This window comes from Lynx canadensis, chromosome D2 (genome assembly GCF_007474595.2).
Source record: "Lynx canadensis isolate LIC74 chromosome D2, mLynCan4.pri.v2, whole genome shotgun sequence".
NCBI lineage: Eukaryota > Metazoa > Chordata > Mammalia > Carnivora > Felidae > Lynx > Lynx canadensis.
In genome coordinates this window covers 78,861,904-78,883,048 of record NC_044313.2, presented here as the reverse complement: position 1 = coordinate 78,883,048, position 21,145 = coordinate 78,861,904, and the positions used below count along the sequence as shown (strand labels likewise).

The 21,145-nt window shown below is 44.9% G+C and overlaps 1 protein-coding gene across 1 annotated transcript; it reads left to right on the top strand.

Annotated features, from left to right (window-relative positions):
• Nucleotides 1-957: 957 nt before the first annotated feature.
• LIPM (lipase family member M) lies at nucleotides 958-20,973 on the top strand. Its single transcript, XM_030334985.1, has 9 exons — nucleotides 958-1,104; nucleotides 4,021-4,138; nucleotides 8,819-9,017; nucleotides 10,098-10,207; nucleotides 12,472-12,608; nucleotides 13,463-13,609; nucleotides 14,874-14,945; nucleotides 16,437-16,508; nucleotides 20,145-20,973. Exons 1-9 carry the CDS (start codon nucleotides 958-960, stop codon nucleotides 20,412-20,414), a joined length of 1,272 nt encoding a protein of 423 aa, XP_030190845.1. The 3' UTR covers nucleotides 20,415-20,973.
• The last annotated feature ends 172 nt before the right edge of the window (nucleotides 20,974-21,145 follow it).

The window sequence follows — 21,145 nt, the reverse complement described above, 5'->3', positions numbered from 1 at the left end:
CAACTCATTCTAGTTATTGCAGACGATTTAATTACCAGGTATCCATCTGATTAATCTCTCGGCAATTAGCCAGTGGTTATGACCCCACATGAAACTTTTTTCACGTGTCTATTTAATGGAGCCACATTAAAAAAGGGTCTAAACGTGGAAGATGCATTTTCTTCCAACCAATGATCTCACTCATCACTAAAAAAGAGGGAATGTCCTGTAATTTTCTGACATGTTAAATAGAACTCCTTATAAGCTACATTGATCTTCAATAAAAGGACTGATCATTGAAACCCTAGAAGGTGGCTATCGAAACTTGTAATACGTTCTGCAGACTGGATTCCACCCTTGGAAGAGAGATTGAAAACTAGGGGAGAAAGGGGGGGGGCAGCTGGGTGGCTCAGTCACTTAAGCGTCCAACTTTGGCTGGGGTCATGATCTCGCGGTTCGCGGGTTCGAGCCCCATGTCAGGCTCTGTGCTGACAGCTCAGAGCCTGGAGCCTGCTTCAGATTCTGTCTCTGTCTCTCTCTGCCCCTTCCCCCACCCCTCTCTCTCTCAAAAATAAATAAACATTAAAAAAAAAAACTAAGAATAAAAGAGAAATGATCTTCCCTATGGTTCTTATTTCCTGATGATGAAGAACAGGGGTTTTATGGGCTGTGTCACGTGCACATAATTCCAGGTTGCATCAAAGAAAGTTCCCCACACCTAGAAGGTGAGGATTGGTGAGTTTGAGCCGTGTGAGCGGTAGGAGGAGCCTGGTGGCATTGGGACATCCTCGGCCACGTTGCCAGTCTACTTGGTGTTCTTTCCTTCCTATCAACCAAGCTTGTTGAATCTGTCTCAGAATTTGGGGGAAGCGCCCTAGATGGGACACTCAGGAAACAGTGTTTAAACCTCCAGATCCTTCTGACATTAGAACCGGTTGTTCCATCGCCGGGAAAAAACACACACGCAGATGTTGGATCATGTCAAAACTCTTGTCAAGAGTGTGGATTGTCTCACACAGGACGGAGATGTGGCTTCTGATTGTGGTGGCATATTTGTTCCAAAGAAATGTGAATTCGGGAGGTATGCCGACTAAAGCAGCGGACCCAGAAGCATTCATGAACATTGTAAGTTGGGATTTTCCACGCTTGGGGGGAAATGACGTGGCTCCCACGTTAACTTCCGCACTGCGCGTTATCTGCATTATATATTATATTTGTGTGTGGTCGTGACTTTTGCTGGCGAAGCGTAGTCACAGATCAGCACACGGTCCTGGGAAGAAAGCCAGTGAGTGAGTAAGCCTGCATTCTCCTTGAACAAATTCAGTGAATTTGGGCGAGTGGCTTAATCCTTTTGCTTCGAGCACAACTCAACTCTTTCCTGGATTCTTAGGCTCATCCTAGGAGCGGAGAAACCACTGCGCTATCTTGAGCCACACCCAGACCCTTGATTGTTGCCATCTCGTGTGGATCAGAAGGGTCTCGCTTCTCACTCCTTACTGTCAGGACACCTGCTGCTCGTCACATCCTGTGCCCGTTCTGGTCTATTCTCCTTACCCTCTTTTGGATTGGTCACTCGGTTGGCTGGCCATAAGAGGGCCCGCAGGAAATCTAGAGAGGGGTAGAACTCATGAACGGCGTGACGACTTTTTAAGCATCCCAGAGAAGTTTTCAGCTCACTTTCGAGCTCGTAGTGGAGCTCAGCAGCGCCCCTCATCAAGTTGTGCGTATCCCGTCGCAGATACTGTCATGAAAACGGCAGAGGGGCCGTGTCCTCCTCACTGCCCCCCTGCAGTAGGTAGGATCATCCCCGTATTTCAAATCAAGAAACAGAATAAAGAGACTATGAGGAGCATCTGTTGGGCCACACCACTGGCAGGTAGCATAGCTTCAACTTCAGTCCAGGTCTGCCCGAACACAAGCCTCATCACTCTAACCACTGCACAGTGAACCCTCCCAGGTAAGGAGAGGCTCCCTCCTGCCTCCTGGCCCGGCGAAGGTCCCACACACATTCCTCTGAGTAATTAGAGGGAATCTCTCTAGCCAAAGACAGAGCCGGTCTCCCTGGCCTCACCCACTGGGTGTGCCCAGCGCCGGGCGCCCTTGGGACCTTAGGAGCCCTAATACTAAAATCCATTGAACCCGACTCTGCCATTGAGAGTTCATGCATGGAGAGGCAAAGTAAAGTAGGAAATTCATATAATTACTGGTTTCGATTCAAAGAAATGAAATATAAGCGGTTCGGAGTCTGAACAGATTTGATTCCGTATACTGATTTACACGGATATAATCTCTCCTATGTTTTTTGGTAGACAGCTGGCTTCATGCGTGTGGTTTTCTAGCTGGTGTTAACTGAGCACCTATTAGGCCCTTGATATGTGCTAATCACTAGGTTACAGAGATCTAAGGATACCAAAAGACCCTAGTTCATGGAGCTATACCGTCCAGCAGGGAAAATAGACACTCAATTGCTAATGACAAAAACAGTGAAATCAAAGAAGAAAACATAAAATAGGGGGACCCAATCCAGAGAATTCAGGAAGTTTTTTCTGAAAAAAAAGGTCTCTTAACCTCACGTCTGCAAAATGAATAGTAGTTACTTGAGAGGGTGGGCGTGATGTTTAGTTACAGTAGTCGCTAATGTGCATTAAACACCTACTATGTGCCAGGTAATCTAGTGAGTGTTATATGTGCATTATCTCTTCATATTCCTTGCAAGAACCCCATGGAGTATAAACCATGGGCATACCTCATTTATAGGTTTATAAATTGAGGAACAAGGACAAGTTAACTCATTTTCCCAAGATCGTACAGCTAGTTTGTGTATCAGTGTTCAAACCAGGATTAAAAGCCAAGCAGTGGGACCTCAGGGACTTTCTCTCCACTACTAGGCTTTTCCTCAGGTACTACGCTGGGCATTTCAGTCCCGGCTTTCTCCTCTATCGGTCCTTTTAACGTAGCAGCTGATAGAAATAATTCCCTCCTCTGGGTGATGACCGTGGGTAGGAATAGTGAAGATACGGAGGAGATTTCTGAAGCCTCGTATTTCACAAAGACCTTCTACGTGTGATAACTGTGTAGAGTAGGGGTCCTTAAACAGGGGTCCATACACAGGCAACAAGAAATCAGGAACTCCTGAAAGTATACACAAAAACGTGTTTGTGTGTCCCTGTGCGTATTCCTTTTTATAGTTCTCCTCGAATTCACCGAGGGATCCTTGACCTAAAAATGTTAAGAACTGCTGTTCTTGAGTCTGTGGTTTTTATTGTATTGTATTTATTGTATTGTATTTTAAAAAGCATGAGCAGGGGAGGGGCAGAGAGAGAGGGAGAGAGAATCTTAAGCAGTCTCGCACCCAGAGCAGAGCCCGACCCAGGTCTCAATCCCGTGACCCTGGGGTCATGACCTGAGCTGAAACCAAGAGTTAGATGCCCAACTGGATGAGCCACCTAGGTGTCCCGAGTCTGTGGTTTTTAGATCTGAAAAGAACCTTAGGAAATTCCACGGTCTAAGGGTTCTCATAAGCTCTCCTGGGACAGATGCCCGCATTGACTGCATTAGAATGACCTGATCCCTAACCTGAAGTGGGCCCAGATAGCTGTACATTTAAGTGCCCCAGATAATTCTGATGTCCACTCAGGCTTTGGAATCAGTATTCTGGTCCAGTGGTTCTTAAACATCAGGGTGAATCAGAATTTCCGAAGGAGCTCGTTAAACCACAAATCCCTCCCAGTTCCCAATTCAATAGTTGTGGAGGGAAACGGATCACTTGTAACTCTAACAAGTTCCCAAGTGAAGCTGATGCTTTGGGTCCAGGGCCCACATTGTGCGAACCATTGTTCTGGTCCGTTCTCCACATTAAAGGCAAAGAGAGCTGGCGTTAGTGTTGGTGGCTAGTTTTTCTAAGGTAACATGCTTAACTAGGGAACAGAAGGGACGTCTTGTCCACATCTTCCAGGTCAAGGAATCTACTTACTACTTTTGAACTATTGAGAGTATAGCCATACAGAACTGAGCTCAAAAGACACTGTGCTTTTTCCTTAGAGTGAAATCATCCAACATCAAGGCTATCCCTGGGAAGAGTATGAAGTCGTGACAGAAGATGGGTATATCCTTTCTGTTAACAGAATTCCTCAAGGCCTAACGAAACTTAAGAAGACAGGTATGGTTCACCCCATGCCCCTCCAATATGGCAGCCTTCCCTACAGTAATGACTTCCTTGTGATTTGGGTGTGTAGAGGGGAGTCTGTGTTCTTGTTACAGACTGGAGCCCATTGTTTGGGTCAAAAGATAGCTTCACTACCCCCCATAATCTCCATCACAACCACCCCATTAATCCAAATATCTCCAATTATCCCAAAGAAACATAGTGGTTGCTTAAAAAACAAAAACAAAAACAAAAAAACCTTCCAGGAAGGTCCATTTCTTGACCCCTTCTAGCATATAACCCATCCCCAAACTCCTTTTATATAGACGTTCTAGAATATTCACCGACAGTCTCTTGACCAGACCACACCAGGCCCTGCTCATGAAGAATGCAAATTTCAATATGGCATCTCACGCCCACCCCTGCACACTCTATTCCCCATCCGAACAGCACTTTAAGTATTTGAGATATTGCCCAACTTCTCACCAAAATTTTTTAAAAATCAGGCAACACGGGTACATTTAAAATTTGTTAGACCTTTCTACAATTCATATAATCCCATTCTTTGTATATGGGATTTTCAGCTCATGCTGGTTTTTAAAAAATTCGCGTTCCTTACCAATGAAAGTGTGCCCCCCCTCTATCTCCATTTGGCTCTGTTCCTTTGAATACTCTAGCTCTACGTGTATAACAGCAACTACATTATTTGTGATGAGTACAGATAATATAATTTCATATTGTGTTCTTTCTAAACGCCAGGTACAAGGCTACGTGTTTTATTTGCATTCGTCTCATTTAACTTTCACAATACTCCTAAGAAACTGCCACTCACAGAGGTTAAGTAACTTGTCCAGAAAGCCTGTGCTAGCACTTGCTAGAATGTTGCAAAACCCACACTCAAATCAAGATCCGTCTGCCGCTCTAGCCCACGTTCTTAACTAGAACCAGGGAAGGCTGGGTGAATGCTATTGTCTTTGGTGTGAACAGGCTTTAGGGTTCTGTTTTATTGCAACTTACACTCGTGCAGCTTTTTGAAAACCAACCTGTTTTATGCCAGCTGCACAACCCTGCCTGATATATCTTCAGCATGCCCCAACCTCGGTGCCTTTGAACTTAACCGTGCTCCCTCTGGACCGCTAATTCATCAGATAGCTACACAGTCTGCCCGGGCCTTCATTTAGGTCCTCTCAATCACCTTCTTTCCCTAACCACCCTTTTCAAAATAGCAGCCCTTTGCCACCTAGCAGGCTCTCGCCGCTTTATCCTGCTTCCTTTTCCCTATCGCACCTGTCACCTGGTGGGATAGATATTTACTTATTCACGATCTGTCTCCCCCAACCAGAATGTAAACTCACCGGGAACTGGGACTTTATTCTGTTGAAGGCTACACAGCCAGTGCCTAAAAGAGTGCCACACACGTTCTAGATGCCAATAAACATACGTGGACTGAGTGAATGGATTTTAATGAATTTTATACAAATAAACAAGTAGCCGGGAGTTGCAGAAAGAACTTCTCACCACGCCCCGCTAATCCCAGGACGTAAACCAGGCACAGCTCTTCTGAGCGATCGAGTGACTGTGGCAGTTCCTAAGCTCACGAATCACCTGCAGCCCCCATTCTTGAATGGAATTTGTTTCCTCACATCCCGTTTACTTAGACTGTTCACTCGTCACACGCGAGTTTGGAGTTCAGTGTATCTACCTGCCTTTTGGGTCCAGTTGACGCAGAATACTCCCCTCTCGTGGCCAGTGTTGTTTCTGCAGCTTCTATTGGCCTCTTCGAGGAGAAAATCCCCTGGGAGGCTAGGTGGTATCCTGATCGCCTTCACTAAAAATGTTCTTTTCTCTCATCACAGCACATTTCTCAAAAGGTAGGAAATTGAATGGTTGATGTTATTACCTACTGCATATCCCGTATTACAACTATGTAAGTTATACCAAAGTCCTTTATATTTGCTTTTATCCCTGGTCCGTAATCTAATCCAGGGTCGTATGCCACAGTTAGTTGTCGTGTTTTGTGGGGTTTTTTTTTGGGGGGGGGGGGGGGCGGTTCTCCTTTATAAACTGAACCAATTTCTCAGGTTTTGTCTCTTTGCCTTTGACATTTTTTAAAAGCGTTTTGGACAGTTATTACAGAACGCTCTCCAATTTGTTTTGTCTGGCGTTTCTTCATGATGGGATGCAGGTTATACATTTTGGCGGGAATGCCACAGAAGCAGAGGTGTGCCCTCAACGTGTCATATTTTGGAGCACATGATAACGGCTTGTCCCGATACTGGTGATACTCTCTTTACTAAAAAATATTCTTCTTTTCTCCCCAGCTTTATGGATGCATAATTGACAAATAAAATTGTATGTATTTAAAGTGCACACTGTGATGGTTTGCTCTGATACATTATGCACTGATCACCACAAGCAGGTTAATTAGCAAGCACATCCATCACCCCCAAGAGTTACCATTTTATTTTACTTATTTTTTTTTTGAGTGAGAATGCTTAAGATCTATTCTATTAGCAAATGCAATATTATTAGCTTGATATTACCTATTATTGATAATATTATTGATATAACCTATTACCTATTGATAATATTATTGACATTACCTGTTATTACCTTCATATTAATATTACTATTAATATTATAGCCACCCTGCTATACATTAGCTACCCAGGAATTGCTCGTTTTATAGATGAAGACTTGTACCCTTTAACCAATATTAGCCCATTTCCCCCACCCCTCAGTCCCTGGTAACCACTGTTGTATTCTTTGTTTCTAGGAGTTCAACTCTTTTTTTTTTTTTTAGATGCCACATATATGTGAGATTATACAGTATGTCTTTCCCTGCCTGACTTATTTTGCTTAGCATAATGTCCTCCAGTTTCATCCATGTTTGTCAAAAATGGCTAAATTATACACACACACACACACACACACACACACACACACACAGACACCACATCTTTATGCATTCCTCAGTCAACAGATACTTAGGTTGTTTCCAATCTTTTAATGCTGCAATGGACATGAAAATGTAGATATCTCTTTGAGATTGCGCTGGTTTTATCTCCTTTGAACACATGCCCAGAAGTGTAGTTGCTGGCTTATCTGGTAGTTCTATTTCTAATCTGTTGAGGAACCTCCATATTGTTTTCCCTAATGGCGGTAGCAATTTATGTTACCACCCAAGTGTACAAGGGTTCCCTTTTCCCCAATATTCTCAACGTCCTGGTTACTCCTTCTTTTCTATAACAGCCATTCGAACAGTTGTGAGGTGATAGCTCATTGTGGTTTTGATTTGCATTTCCCTGACGATGAGTGATGTTGAGCACCTTTTCATGTGCTTGTTGAACATTCGTATGTCGCCTTTGGCAAAATGCCCTTTCAGATCATTTGCCCATTTTTCAATCAGATTGACTTTTTTTTTGCTATTGAGTAGTACAAGTTCTTTTTATTCGGGAATATTAACCGCTTATCAGATACACGGTTTGCAAATATTAGCTCCCATTCTGTGAGTTATCTTTTCACTATGAGGGCGTTTCCTTTGCTCTGCAGGGGATTTTTAGTTTGACTCAGTCGCACTTGTTCATTTTTGGTTTTGTTGCTTGTGATTTTGGTGTCTTATCCAAAAACATCCGCGCCAAGACTAATGTCAAGGAGATTTTTCCCTATGTTTAGTTCTAGGCATTTTATGGTTTCAGGCTTCACGTTTAAGTCTTAATACATTTTGAGTTAATGTTTGTGAATGGCATAAATGACTGGTCCTGTTCCCTTTAGCGATATTAGCTTTCTAACAATTTTGTTAAGGTAGAGTCTGTCAGGTTTTCTACTCTGAATCCAACATTTTCCCCTTTGTAACCAACAAATAATTTTTGAGGAGATACTTTCAGATAATGTAAATATACTATATCTCTCTGAACTTTTACCCACTGATTTTAGCATCCCCTGATGATTTTATAAGGCCATCAATCTTTCCATATTTACTGATATTTTACCGTAAGTAAGAGCTTTTCTTTCCCTCTCTAATTATTTGTTTATTCTTTTATTGATGGGTATCAATATAGTCTTATGCATTCTTAATGTATTCACTGGGATATAACTTATTGCTATCATTATTTATTTTGAGTCTCAAATGTTCCCATATTTGAGAAGTGGGAACCTCTTCAAGCTGGCTAATGAATCCTTTTGACATGAAGGGCCCATAATCATTAAACCATTACATATATGGTATATGCGAAACATACATCTATATATAATTTTATAATAATACATTATATATACATTTAAAAGTAGGTGATAGATAATTATATTTGTCATTACATAATTATCTTAATCATGATACTATACTGCCTCCAGGACACTTCCAATGTCCTCTGTGGTGCCCAGACACATCTAGTGATAGTAAAAACTACACAAAGACCACAATGGACGCTGAGCTTTATTGATCTCTTCTCTGTGCCCGGCATGGCCCCATCTGCCCCTCGTGCACTATTTTACTTAATCGTAACAAAAATCCTGCTCTTCTGATGGGGAAATCAAAAAGCAGAGAGGTTGAGTGACCAACCAACACAATCCATCTAGCAAGCAGCTAAATCAAAATTTGAACACAGGTCCTTTGGCCTTGAAAGCCCTTGCACCCTAGAGGGTACCGAGAAAGGTGGAGAACATTTCACGCGGCTGAAATTCTCTCCCGTGTAGGTTCCAAGCCTGTGGTGTTCCTGCAGCACGGCCTGCTTGGAGACGCCAGCAACTGGATTTCCAACCTTCCCAACAACAGCCTGGGCTTCATTCTGGCCGATGCTGGTTTTGACGTGTGGCTGGGGAACAGCCGGGGAAACACCTGGTCTCGGAGACACAAGACCCTCTCCATTGACCAAGATGAGTTCTGGGCTTTCAGGTATACGACAGTGTTGAGAGTGGAGGCGGACATGGATGTCTTTGGGAGAACTGGATAAAGAATACGGCTTCTAGCATTTGGATAATTTACCTTGGTTGGCTCATCAATATCCTACCGTGATGTCCCTCGATTGTTTTAATTTCACGAGGGGTTCTTTGGGAGGAGGAGTGGGGAAGATCGGGTTTCCCAAGTAGAAGGTGGGTCTGGCTAAAAGTGGTGGTTGTTGTCAGGTGGTTGAGACTGGGGGGAGAGAAGATGTAGGTCCATTTCCTTGTAGATGCACATCCTGGGGCTAACTCCCCCCTGAGTAATGACAAAGACTGATACCCAGAAAGTGATGAGATCAGGCAACATTAAAGACATAAGGGAAACTCGGGGTGCCTGGGTGGCTCAGTCCGTTAAGTATCCAACTCTTTGTTTCAGTTCAGGTCATGATCTCACAGTTTGAGAGTTCGAGCCCCGCACTGGGTTCTGTGCTGACAGCACGGAGCCTGCTTGGGATTCTTTCTCTCCTTCTCTCTATGCTTCTCCCCACTCATGCTCTCTCGCTCTCTCACTCTCTCTCAAAGAAAAAAAAAAGATATGAGGGAAATCATGAAGTCTTAGGGACCATCAATTTAACTAATACATATCTCACACTCTTACGAAAGGTTTTTAATGTTTTTATTTAAAGTACCTATTGGCATTCAACCTGCTCTTTATCCATGTGATCAGAGAAGGGCCCCGCAGCATTTTCAATCCTTTCCATACAAATGAATCTGCACGGCCCCGTGCTGTTCTACTAACCGGGTAATAGGACACCTCCACTGGGAGGTAAGTCATGTGCTCAGTAAACATCCACGGAAGATGATTACCGCTCTGCGATCACATCTGGAGAAAACAGCAGTGTGCAAATAGCTGGTGGCCCCAGAGGCCCCCATGTGTCCCGGGTGTGAAACAAGTCCACTCTGAGGGTTGTGAGGGGCACAGTAACAGGCCGGTGGGGATGACGCCTCGGGGGCTTGTTTGTAAACCCCGGGGCTGCTTTTGTCGTTTCTGATTATAATTTTTCACGTAACTTTGTCTTTTCCCCCCTTATAGTTATGATGAGATGGCTAGGTTTGACCTTCCTGCAGTCATAAACTTTATTTTGCAGAAAACCGGCCAGGAAAAGATCTATTATGTCGGCTATTCACAGGGCACTACCATGGGTAGGTTCGAAGGAAAGCAGGTTTGTACAGTCAGAAATGCGGGCATGCGGTGCGCGTGGCTATGCCTGGGATCTGTCATCCGACATGCGTCTCAAAACTGACCCCATCCTCTTCCCACTCCGAGGGCTGTGGGAAACCAGGGATTGAGCCGAGAGAGAAGCTTGTGGTGTGGTAGAAGGAGCGAGGGCTTTCGAGGCGGACAGATGTGGAATTAGATGACATCTGGCTCTGGGGCCTCGTAGCTGAATGTCCTTGAGCCAATTATCCAGCCCCTCGGGTCTCGGTTTCCTCATCTGTAAGATGGTGATAATCACTCCTTCTTAGCAGAGTTAGAGGTAGTTTGGACTATTCAATGGTAATGTATACAAGGTCTGGGAAGGCAGGGATTTCGTCTCAGAGCCCAGAGCGTACCTGCAATTCAATACACAGCAAGCATTGTCGTCCCGCTACGGACAGCAGTGATGGGGGATTTTATCCAGGTCTTTTTCCTTTCCTTCGAAGGACAACGCCTGGAATTTTGTGCTGTTGTCCTTTTGCATTCGCTGCACTTGCGAGAGACCGTAACGCACGGCCCCTGCGGGATACAGGTCATCTACTGGGGAGACGGGAGTGCAGTCTGCGGCCTCCCGCCTCGTCTCAGACCGGAACCAGTAGGAAAAGTGTGTTTGGCTTAGATCAGGACAAGGGGAGAGCAGGAGGGGCCCAGCGCAGGCCATGAGGGGAAGGCTGTCCCGGGAGGGCTGAGAGAGCTCTGCCTTCACCCCGAGCCAAACCCGAAGGTGACGGCCAGGGTATGGGGCTCTGAGAAGGCAGGTAAGCGCACCTCCTGGAATTCGGGGCAGGCGTTCAGTGGGCTTCTTTTTATTTGGTGCTCTCTGGCCAATGAAGAGTCTGACTTCCACGTTTTCTCCTCTGGATTTTTCAACAACGTTAACCGGTTGCGGTGACGCTCCCGTCTCCCCACACACTTCTCAGAAAGGAAGTTGGGGTGTTAGTGCCTGCCTTTGCTCTAATGTCCAGAGGCCCTTGAGATTTTCTCTTCTCTACACGCAAATTGTCCAGCGTGACATTAAGACCAAGGTGCTACTGATGAGGCCAAACGCTATTTCGAGAAGAAAAAGGGGGCCAAAAAAGCACAGGACTCTTCCAGTGGTCAACCATGGAGCTGTTCCTACGGAAAACTTGTACTTGCTTTGCAGAAAGAGAAGTATCACTGGGGGAAGTTAGCGGGAGTTCTCAAACTTGACATTCGAGGGAGTTCAGAGAGGGTCACAGTGAAGCTGGACTACAGTTTAATGGCGTTCCAGCTCCGTCCTGCGATAGGACCTACAGCTGGGAGGGCAAAAGCTACGAGTGAGTTACTCTTGAACCTGCCTTGGCCTGTGGCTGGCAAACCTAATCACAGGGAGGGAGAAGTTGAGAAGGAAGTGCTCTTCGTGAATACTCACCTTCTGGGGACGGGAGGAAGTCACGTGATACTGGTTTCCGTCTGCCCTGCCCCCTACCGCTCAAGCTGCAAATATCTGAGTGCACAGAGTATTTCAAACTCAGTGACCTTGCCCTGGCTTTAAAAGCCCCCTTTTTCTCCCCAAGGCTCCACAGAGATCTCCCCTACACGGTGGTAATTTGGACTGTTTCATAGATACCGAAACCGAGGCACGGACTGGCTAGCCAGGGTCCCGGACCTAGTCTACGACAAAAATGAGAGTTGAAACCCAGCTCACGAGACAACTTAGATTACATTACAGTTTGGGCTCCAGAAGAGGTAGGAGTCAAGGAGACCAGCGTAAACCCTGCTCTCCCAACACCCATTATATTACGGAACATGCTCGTTACCAATAAACAAGGTGATTTCTCTAACGCTCAACCTCTTTCACCGTAAAGCAGAGATTTGCCTCAATACCTCCCTCGCAAGAGTCAGAATTAAATGAAGGAAGAGCTACAAAAGTCCCCTGAAAAGTGTCTAGCACACAGTTACTTCCCTCTACGTATATATGTTCTCGGAGTCCGTACTATTGGACTCAATAGGTCCATTTGGTAATGTAATGAGAACCTACTAGCTGGAAAGTGTTTGCAAGATGTCTTAGGGGACACAGAGGTGTTTTGGCGGCTGGCGTTTTCCCCTTTTAAGGAGCTTGTATTTCCCTGGGACGGTTAAGACACCGTGGCACGGAGTTCCTGAAATAGCTTGACCAGAGTGAAATCAGTATTTTACGGGTTTTAGGAGATTCAATATCCACGCTGACGTATCTCTTCTTTTGTAGGCTTTATTGCTTTTTCCACCATGCCAGAACTAGCTCAGAAAATCAAAATGTATTTTGCGTTAGCACCCATAGCCACTGTCAAACACGCCAAAAGTCCTGGCACCAAATTTTTGCTGCTGCCGGATGTGATGATCAAGGTACGTGAGTCCTCAGAGAACTTCCTGTCTGTGTAGAAGGGTCTCCGACCCGATTTGCCACGACACGCAGAATGTAAGATCGACATAATGATCTTTCGACTTTATGACGGTGCGAAAGCATTCACTAGAAACCATACTTTGAATTCTGAATGTTGATCTCTTCCTGGGCTAGTGACATTTGGTACGATCCTTTCTCGGCAGCCACAGCTCCTGGGCAACCACAGGGTCACGAGGGTCAACGAATGATACACTTACCACCCTTCTGTCCCCACACAGCCACAGTTTGTCACTTTCGGCGCTGTACCCAATAAATTACACTTTATTGTAAAATAGGTGTTGGGGCGCCTGGGTGGCTCAGTCAGTTAAGCGTCCGACTCTTGATTTCCACTCAGGTCTTGATCTCACGGTTCATGGGTTTGAGCCACACATTGGGCTCCATGTGGACAGTGCGGAGCCTGCTTGGGATTCTCTCTCTCTCTCTCTCTCTCTCTCTCTCCCCCTTCCCTGCTTGTGTGCACTCTCTCTCTCTCTCTCAAAATAAATACATAAATATTTTTAAATCTCCTTTAAAATAAATAGATAAATAAAATAGACTTTGTGTTAGGTGACTTTGCCCAACCGTAGGCTAATGTAGGCGTTCTGATCATGTTCAAGGTCTGCTGGGCTGAGCTATGATGTCAGTAGGTTAAGTGTATTAAGTGCATTGCTGACTTTGGATATTTTCAGCTTATGATGGGGTATTATTGGGGACATAACTCCATCGTAAGCTGAGGAAGATCTGTATGCTTTTAAATTAGACTCACTTCTTTTGAACTCTAATGTAATAACTACTACCCCATTTCATATTTTTACAGGGGCTGTTTGGCAAAAAAGAATTTCTGTACCAGACCAGATTCTTCAGACAGTTTGTTATTTACCTGTGTGGTCAGATGATTATTGATCAGATTTGTAGCAACGTCATGTTACTTCTGGGAGGATTTAACGCCAACAATATGAACATGGTAAGTGGGAGCCTAATAAATCCTGTTTCCACTAGGAGTGATCGGTCTCAGTCCCTGAAAGTGAGCTACTACAGGGCAGGCTTAGAGAAATGACATACACCAACTAATTTGGTTTGCTTCAAATCATACTAACACGCAGAAAATACTTCCACACGGGCTGAGTCAAGGTTGACGTGAGGGCATTGCTAGATATTAACTTCGTAGATTATGGGTGGAACAGGTGTGAGAGCAGCTCTACTGCGGTGAGTTAACTGCCAGACATCACACACCTCTTCTTTCTCCGTAGGTCCTTCCAGTTTGTAGTTTAAGGGGACGTCTCGGAATCTCAGTTCAGCTTAGGCATAGCCACCGTTGGTGGGGTCACTGGCGGGCTTCCTCAGAAAGCACCATCTGAGTTGGAGATTAGTGTGCAGAATGATTTGGAGTGAGACCCTTGGGATGGCACCCAGGGCAGGGAAGGAAGCAGGATTCAGTAGACTGAAAGCGTCAAGTCGCTATGGGGTCTCGGTGGGAACCTCGGTTGATGTAAATATCAGATGACCCTTCCAAGCTGTCCCAAGTCAGAGTGAAGGGGCTGGTCTTTATAATCCCGCTTCAACCCGTCACTTACTACAGATGTCACCGGGGGAGACGTTGGGCAGGACAGCTCTCTGCAACTGGGACCCCCCCCTCCCCCAACTCCAAGGAAGTCCGAAAGTCTGCCAGCCACGTTCCCAGCAGCCGGGAGCACACGTCTTTCACTCCTAAAGATTTTTTTCCCTTTTTTATTAATAATATGATTAATAGCTACCATGTATTATATGCCAGGCTAAGTGATTCCCTATAACAACCCTATGAGATAGGTATTATCAATACGTCCATTTATAGACTAGTATCCTGAGACTTAATGCATTAAATACCTAAAGAATTAATTAATCAAATATATAATGCATTAAAGAACTCCCAAATTGAATGACAGAGGTGGGATTTGAATACAGACCCAGTTCTAGAGCCCTCATGCTTAATTATCTTAGTCAAGCTTTTAGAAGAAGTCAGATGTCTAAAGAGAAGCTGTTCTCAGATGAAAAAATACAGGTGCCTGAGAATACATTTAGTGGCATTTTTAAAAGTTATGTGCATGTGTATATGTCTGTTTCGTAGATAATTGCTGCTAAACTAACGATATTCCCATGTCTCACTCTGACCCCCTGGAGATGTGGTCTTGTCAAGGTGCACATCTCGTGAGTTTTCCCACGCCCCACAAACCACTCGTGCTTTGTTACAGAGCCGAGCAAACGTGTATGTGGCGCATACGCCCGCCGGGACGTCTGTGCAAAATATCCTACACTGGAGCCAGGTAGGAACGTCGCCTTGGCTGAGGGTCTTTGTGCGTCTTGTCTGAAGTAGTCGAAGGATGTCCTTTTGACTGCGCAAGTGTTATTTCACATGTATTCCAACAGGAAACGTGATCCTGTCAATGCTGTTTCCACTGTGGGTTTAATCTAGAGCAGTGAATCTTTTCAGGAGATGGGAGGGAAGATGGGAGGGAGATGGCTCAAGGAATCTTGGGTGGACCTTAAGAACGTGACTTCAGGGACGCCAGCGTGGTTCAGTCGGTTAAGCATCCGACTTCAGCGCAGGTCGTGAGCTGTGAGTTCGAGCCTGCTTCAGATTCTGTCTCCCTCTCTCTGCCCCTCCCCTGCTCAAGCTCTCTCTCCCTCTCTCTCTCAAAAATAAATCGACACTAAAAAAATTTTTTTTTGAAGACTGTGACTTCAGATGGTCCAAGAGAGGCCTTTCTCTGTCCCTGGACACGTCACAGATGAGGCCGGAGATCACGTTTCCATTCTCTTTTTCGGCTCCTCCAGCAGCACGGTCAAGTGGTAATAAAAATGTGAAGGCAGGACCTAAATACCCCAAGAAGTTTTCACAGGAGTCCTTTGTGCTGCTGACTTCACCGACAGTCACAGACGGGAGGGTCCCGATCACCAGTCACATGTACTGTCTCTGGGGGCCGCGGGTGGATCTCGGATTGCTCAGAACTGATTCTCGGACCGTGTGGATGCTGATTAGCCTTTCACACGTGGAGAAGCACCACACCTAATATTGCTTGTTAGAGACGTACTGCAGAGTCTATGTAGACTGGCTGTCGGAGGAAGGACGGAGATAAAGACAGAAAGCTAGAGCGTGGTTAACCTTAGATTCTCATCTACTGCAACTACCACTTCGTGGAACACCTAAACAAATAAAACTACGACTTTGTTGAACAAAAAAATCCCAGAGGGATCCTACTGCAAGCAGAAAGTTTTAAGAATATGATGAGGACCTTTAAAAGCCATAAACATGGGTCCTGTTTCTCCAAGGATTTAGAGCCTAGTCAGATTGTTCTTCTAAGGTCATTGCTGTGTGTGTGTGTGTGTGTGTGTGTGTGTGTGTGTGTACGGGGCGGGGGCGGTAGCGGGGCGGGAGAGAGACTTTATAATCAAAAGCAAAGAAGAATTCTGACCTGGATTGTACCTCGGTCGCCTTCTCCCAGCACCACCCCACCGCGAGCGCTAGGGGGCGCTCTCCCGCCGCAGCCGGCTGGTCCTGCGGGACAGCCAACTGCACTTGGGCTGCTAGGGGCATGCACTTCCTGCAGTTGTAGGACAACGTGGCAAGTGCTTTCCGGGTACGTTTTTCTCCCCGAAAGGGCCTCACTCTTGCCTTTACGCTTTCCCGGAAAGCATCCTAGCCCCGAATGGAAGAGCAGCCTCAGCCTTGGTTCTCCAGTTCCCTCCTGACTACAGACGGTGGTAGCAGACGCGTCTGGTGCGTTTGAAGGCCATGTCCATTTGTCTCCTTTTAGGCAGTGAACTCTGGGGAACTCCGGGCGTTTGACTGGGGGAGCGAGACCAAAAATCTGGAGAAAGGCAATCAGGTAAGAAAATCAAATGCATCCTGTTTTGGCAATAAACGGGAGGGAAGTGATCGTGGCAGGGTTTCTGTTTTGTTTTGTTTGTTTTGGTTTTGTTTTTGTTTTTTGTCAAGGCGGGAATAAAATATGAGAATTTGGCCAGCAGCTAACAATTCGGGCCTGACTCCATTTGAAAAGAGAAGTTCAGGGGCACCTGGGTGGCTCGGTCAGTGAAGCATCAGACTCTTGCTCTCAGCTCAAGTCTTGGTCTCAGGGCCATGAGTGAACTCAAGCCCAGCGTTGTGCACCACTGGGTGTGAAGTCTACTTTAAAAAAAAAAAAGAAACTAGAGAAGTTCACGGCTTAGCCAAGAGGCCTCCTGCTTTCATGATGGAGTAGCAGAACTTTCTCGATGAGGCTGCCTCCAGGAAGAAGGCACTTGGGCTTCTAAGGAGCAAGACAGGGTAGATTTAGTGAAGGGAAGAGTGTCGTCGGTGGTGGTCAGTAGAAGGATCCTTTTAGGATCAAAAAATAAAAATAAAAAACAAAACCGTGAATGAAGGTGGCAGGGGTCAGGCTGCTTCATGGCCCATGAAAGAGCACTCAACGCCCATGGGTCCTTCTCTTGCATGACCCTCTGTGTGGTCCTGGGCGAGCTGCTTTTGATTCCGCAGACCCCCATGTCTCCGTCTTTAAAAGTTAGTGGACTCGATAACCCTTAAGAGTCCCGCTGGCCACACTTTTAACGAATCTGTAACTTGCAAGTGAAAAATACGAAAGGTTATTGCATTACCTAAGAAAATGCACAGTCGATGCTACAGGATAAAATTAACAGTTGTGGAAAGTCCGAAGGGACTAAGATACTCTTCTGAGCATGAAATCCCCACTGAAGATCACTGGTTGGCTTCTGTGTGAATGCAAACAAATACTGACCATGCAAACACAGAGCCAGAGGGAGCCCGATAGAGGCCAGCCTCTGAGGGTCTAGATGTAAAAAGCCGAGAAATGGGACAGACTGGGAGCGCCCTGACCAGCATATTCTCCATCACAGCCATCAGCTACCTTTTGTTAGGTCCTTCTTCGCTGTTTCCTAAAACATGCCTTTGGAGAAAGCAGTCTAGCTTCAAGATAGTTTTATCAACATAAATGTTTTACATTCTAGAGAAAGCAGCGTGTGCAACATAGGCCCTAGAAATGGTCAGGGAAAGGAAAGGAAGACACGCGTGCCAAAAAGGTGTCGTAGAATCACAGCACCTTGGAGTTGGACCCGAATTCAGTTCAGTGTTCTCACACGTAAAAGAGAAAAATGCATTAATGGCACCATAGACTGCTCCGACCTTTTGTGTCGAAGTTAGGCTATAGAAGGTAGTTCCGATCACTCAATTCCTCTGTGTGTGTGTGAGCGCGGGGAGATCCCTCACCACCAACGAGCAGTTCTCCGGGCACCAGCTGGGGTCCTACAATTTAACTTCATTCGGGGACTACCTGGAGACAGCGTCAGATCAAGGGCTCGATTTGCTGAGCGTGCCCTCCAGCTAGATGCCAATCTCAAGCCCAGGTTGTTCCTGTGCTTCTGACCGACTAGCCATAAAGTGAAGATCTAACAACCCTCCCCTTGGGTTCTGTTAATTTGCCGGATCGGCTAGCAGAAACCAGACAGACGTTTAACTTACTAGATCACCCATTTATTACAAAAGACGGTGACCCAGGAATAGCCAGATGGAAAAGCTGTATAGGGCAAGGTTGTGGGCGAGGGGCAAAGAGCCTCCAGCTCTCTCCTAGCATGCCACTTTCCCCAAATCTCCACGTGTTCGCCAGCTAGGAAGGTCCCCAACCATGTAGGATGTTTATAGAGGCTTCTTTACATAGGCAGGATGGATTCAATTATCGGCCACTGGCGATGGAACTCGTCTCCAGCCCCTCTCCCCTCCCTGGAGGTCTGGGGGCAGGACTGAAAGTTCCAGCCCTCACGTGCTTGTGTCCACTGGGGGGCCAGCCCCCATCTTTGGGTGAAGTCCAAAAGTCAGCTCACTAACTTCACAAAAGACACTTTGTTGGCTCTCATCACCTGGTAAACTCCAAGGGTTTCAGGAGCTCTGTGCCAGAAATGGGGATGGAAACCAAATATATATTTCTTATTCTAAAGCACAGTCTCAGGCCAGAACTGTCAATTCTCAGAAAGCCCCAGAGAGTCAACCAGGACTGCCTGGGTTGACACCTTGGCTCCACAGTGGATTTCCTGAGAAGAAATGAGCCTCAGCTTCACTGTGGAGAGTTCTAGGTGCTTGATCAACCTCAGGGCTCGGACAGCCAGTATGATCTGGAAGCACGTCTTGACAAAGGAAGAGTGTCAGTTAGGAATCCTGGATACTTTTCTTCGGGTGATAGAAGACCGGAGCCGGGCTCTAATTGTTACCTCGCTTGGTTCAGACTACCTGCGTTCCAGTGCCATTGACTTCCCCAGGTTTTGAGCTTGGGTCTGCCTCAAGGGCTTTCTGTTATTCCAGAAAGTCTCTGTGAAGATTCCAAGGACTTCTCAGTGAGGCTCCAATATCTTGCCTTTCTCTATAGAATCATGTATATATATATACATATATATTATATATATATAATATATATTATATATACATATTATTATGTGTATATTATATATGTGTGTATATATACATATATATGTATGTATGTACATATATGTGTGTACAATATGTATGTACATGTATGTACGTACATATGTGTGTACGTGTGTGTATATATGTATGTATATATACATATATATGTATATATACATACATATATACATATTATTGTGTACATTATATATGCACACACATACATTATGTGTATATTATATATACACATACATATATATACATACATACATATATTATACATATATAATATACATATAATAATATATAATATATAATATAATATATATTTATATTAAAATATTATATTATATTTAAATTTATATATAATTATATTGAAAATAATCATAATAAATAAATAAATATATATATATATATATATAAAATTTCCCTCTAGCCTTGTGAAATTTCTGAAATCATCCTTTAAAAGGACAGGAACATTATCTTCCAAAGATAATGTGTGTGTTAAGTATTCATTAATAGGAAGAAAAGTAATGGAAAATTAATGCTTAAAGTGGAAGCCAACTTACATGGTTTCTCCCTTAACCTCCTAAGTTATTACAGGTGTCATCCCCATTTCCCAGATGAAGAAACTGAGGCCCAGCAAGGTTAACCAACTGTGCCTTCAAGCAGGGGCTGAACAGAAATTCTTGATGAATTTCTGCTTGGCTGCGGGTGCCCGAGCACCTTTCTTCACAACACATGGCATATTTTTTTTTTTCAAAAGCTTATTTATTTACTTATTTTGAGAGAGAGAGGGAGAGCGTGCGGGAGGGGCAGAGAGAGAGGGAGAAAGAGAATCCCAAGCGGGCCCCTGAGCCATCAGCCCAGAACCCAACTCTGGACTCAGTCTCAGGAACCATGAGATCATGACCTGAGTCGAAATCAAGAGTCAGACGCTCAACCGACTGAGCCCCCCAGGCGCCCCACACGTGGCATATTTTTATCGTTTATTTGAAATATAAATTGTGAGCTTGAAAACCCAAATATTACCTACGTTCTTTTTTTCTAGCCAACTCCTGTAAGGTACAAAGTTAGAGACATGACGGTCCCCACGGCGATGTGGACGGGGGGTCAGGACTGGCTTTCAAACCCAGAGGATGTGAAGACACTGCTGGCCGAGGTGACCAATCTCATCTACCATAAGAACATTCCTGAATGGGCACATGTGGACTTCATCTGGGGCTTGGACGCTCCTCACCGTGTGTACAATGAAATCATACACCTGATGAAGCAGGAAGAAACCAGCTTTTCCCAGGGAGTGTGTGGCATCCGATTGTGAAACCGTGGACACTGACAAGTCTCAGAAAAGCCTCGGGGAAGAGGGAACCCTTAAAGGGAGGATTTTAAGGATTTCCAGAATTGAAAACCCACCATATGAGTAGGGGGGTGGAGAAGGGAGGACAGAGATATAGTACATATTCCTTGAGATTTCCTGTATTTGACACTAAAACTGACATTTAAATTTTTATCAGCTAATTAAAATATCGATTGGGTGAACATAGGTTTCATGTGTCATATTCTACCATCCTGAAGGGTAAATTTTACCTGACCACTAGAGGTTATCTAGGATTCTCTATGTCATTCAGAGAGAGCCCCTTAAAATGTTAATTTTCTTCTATAAGCCATCTATTTGGACCAGTCAAGTAAAATGACTGATCGGGACAGAGACAGAGGTCTTGAATCTCTGGATTGTTGTAACTTTGACAAAATAAGCTGGACATTTTCACCTTATTGCTGTAGAGACATAATACTACTCCAGGAAGCTGAACTGAAGAAAGAAAGAAAGAAAGAAAGAAAGAAAGAAAGAAAGAAAGAAAGAAAGAAGAAAGAGAAAGAAAAGGGAGGGAATGAAGGAGAGAAGGAAGGAAGGAAGGAAGGAAAGAAAGAGGAAGGGAGGGAGGGTGGGGACAATATGGATGAAATACATTTTAAGCCCCATTAGAAAGGGCCAGGGTTTTATAGTTAAGTCTCAGAGGAAATAATTTTGTGAGGAATTTAATGAGTTTTCCA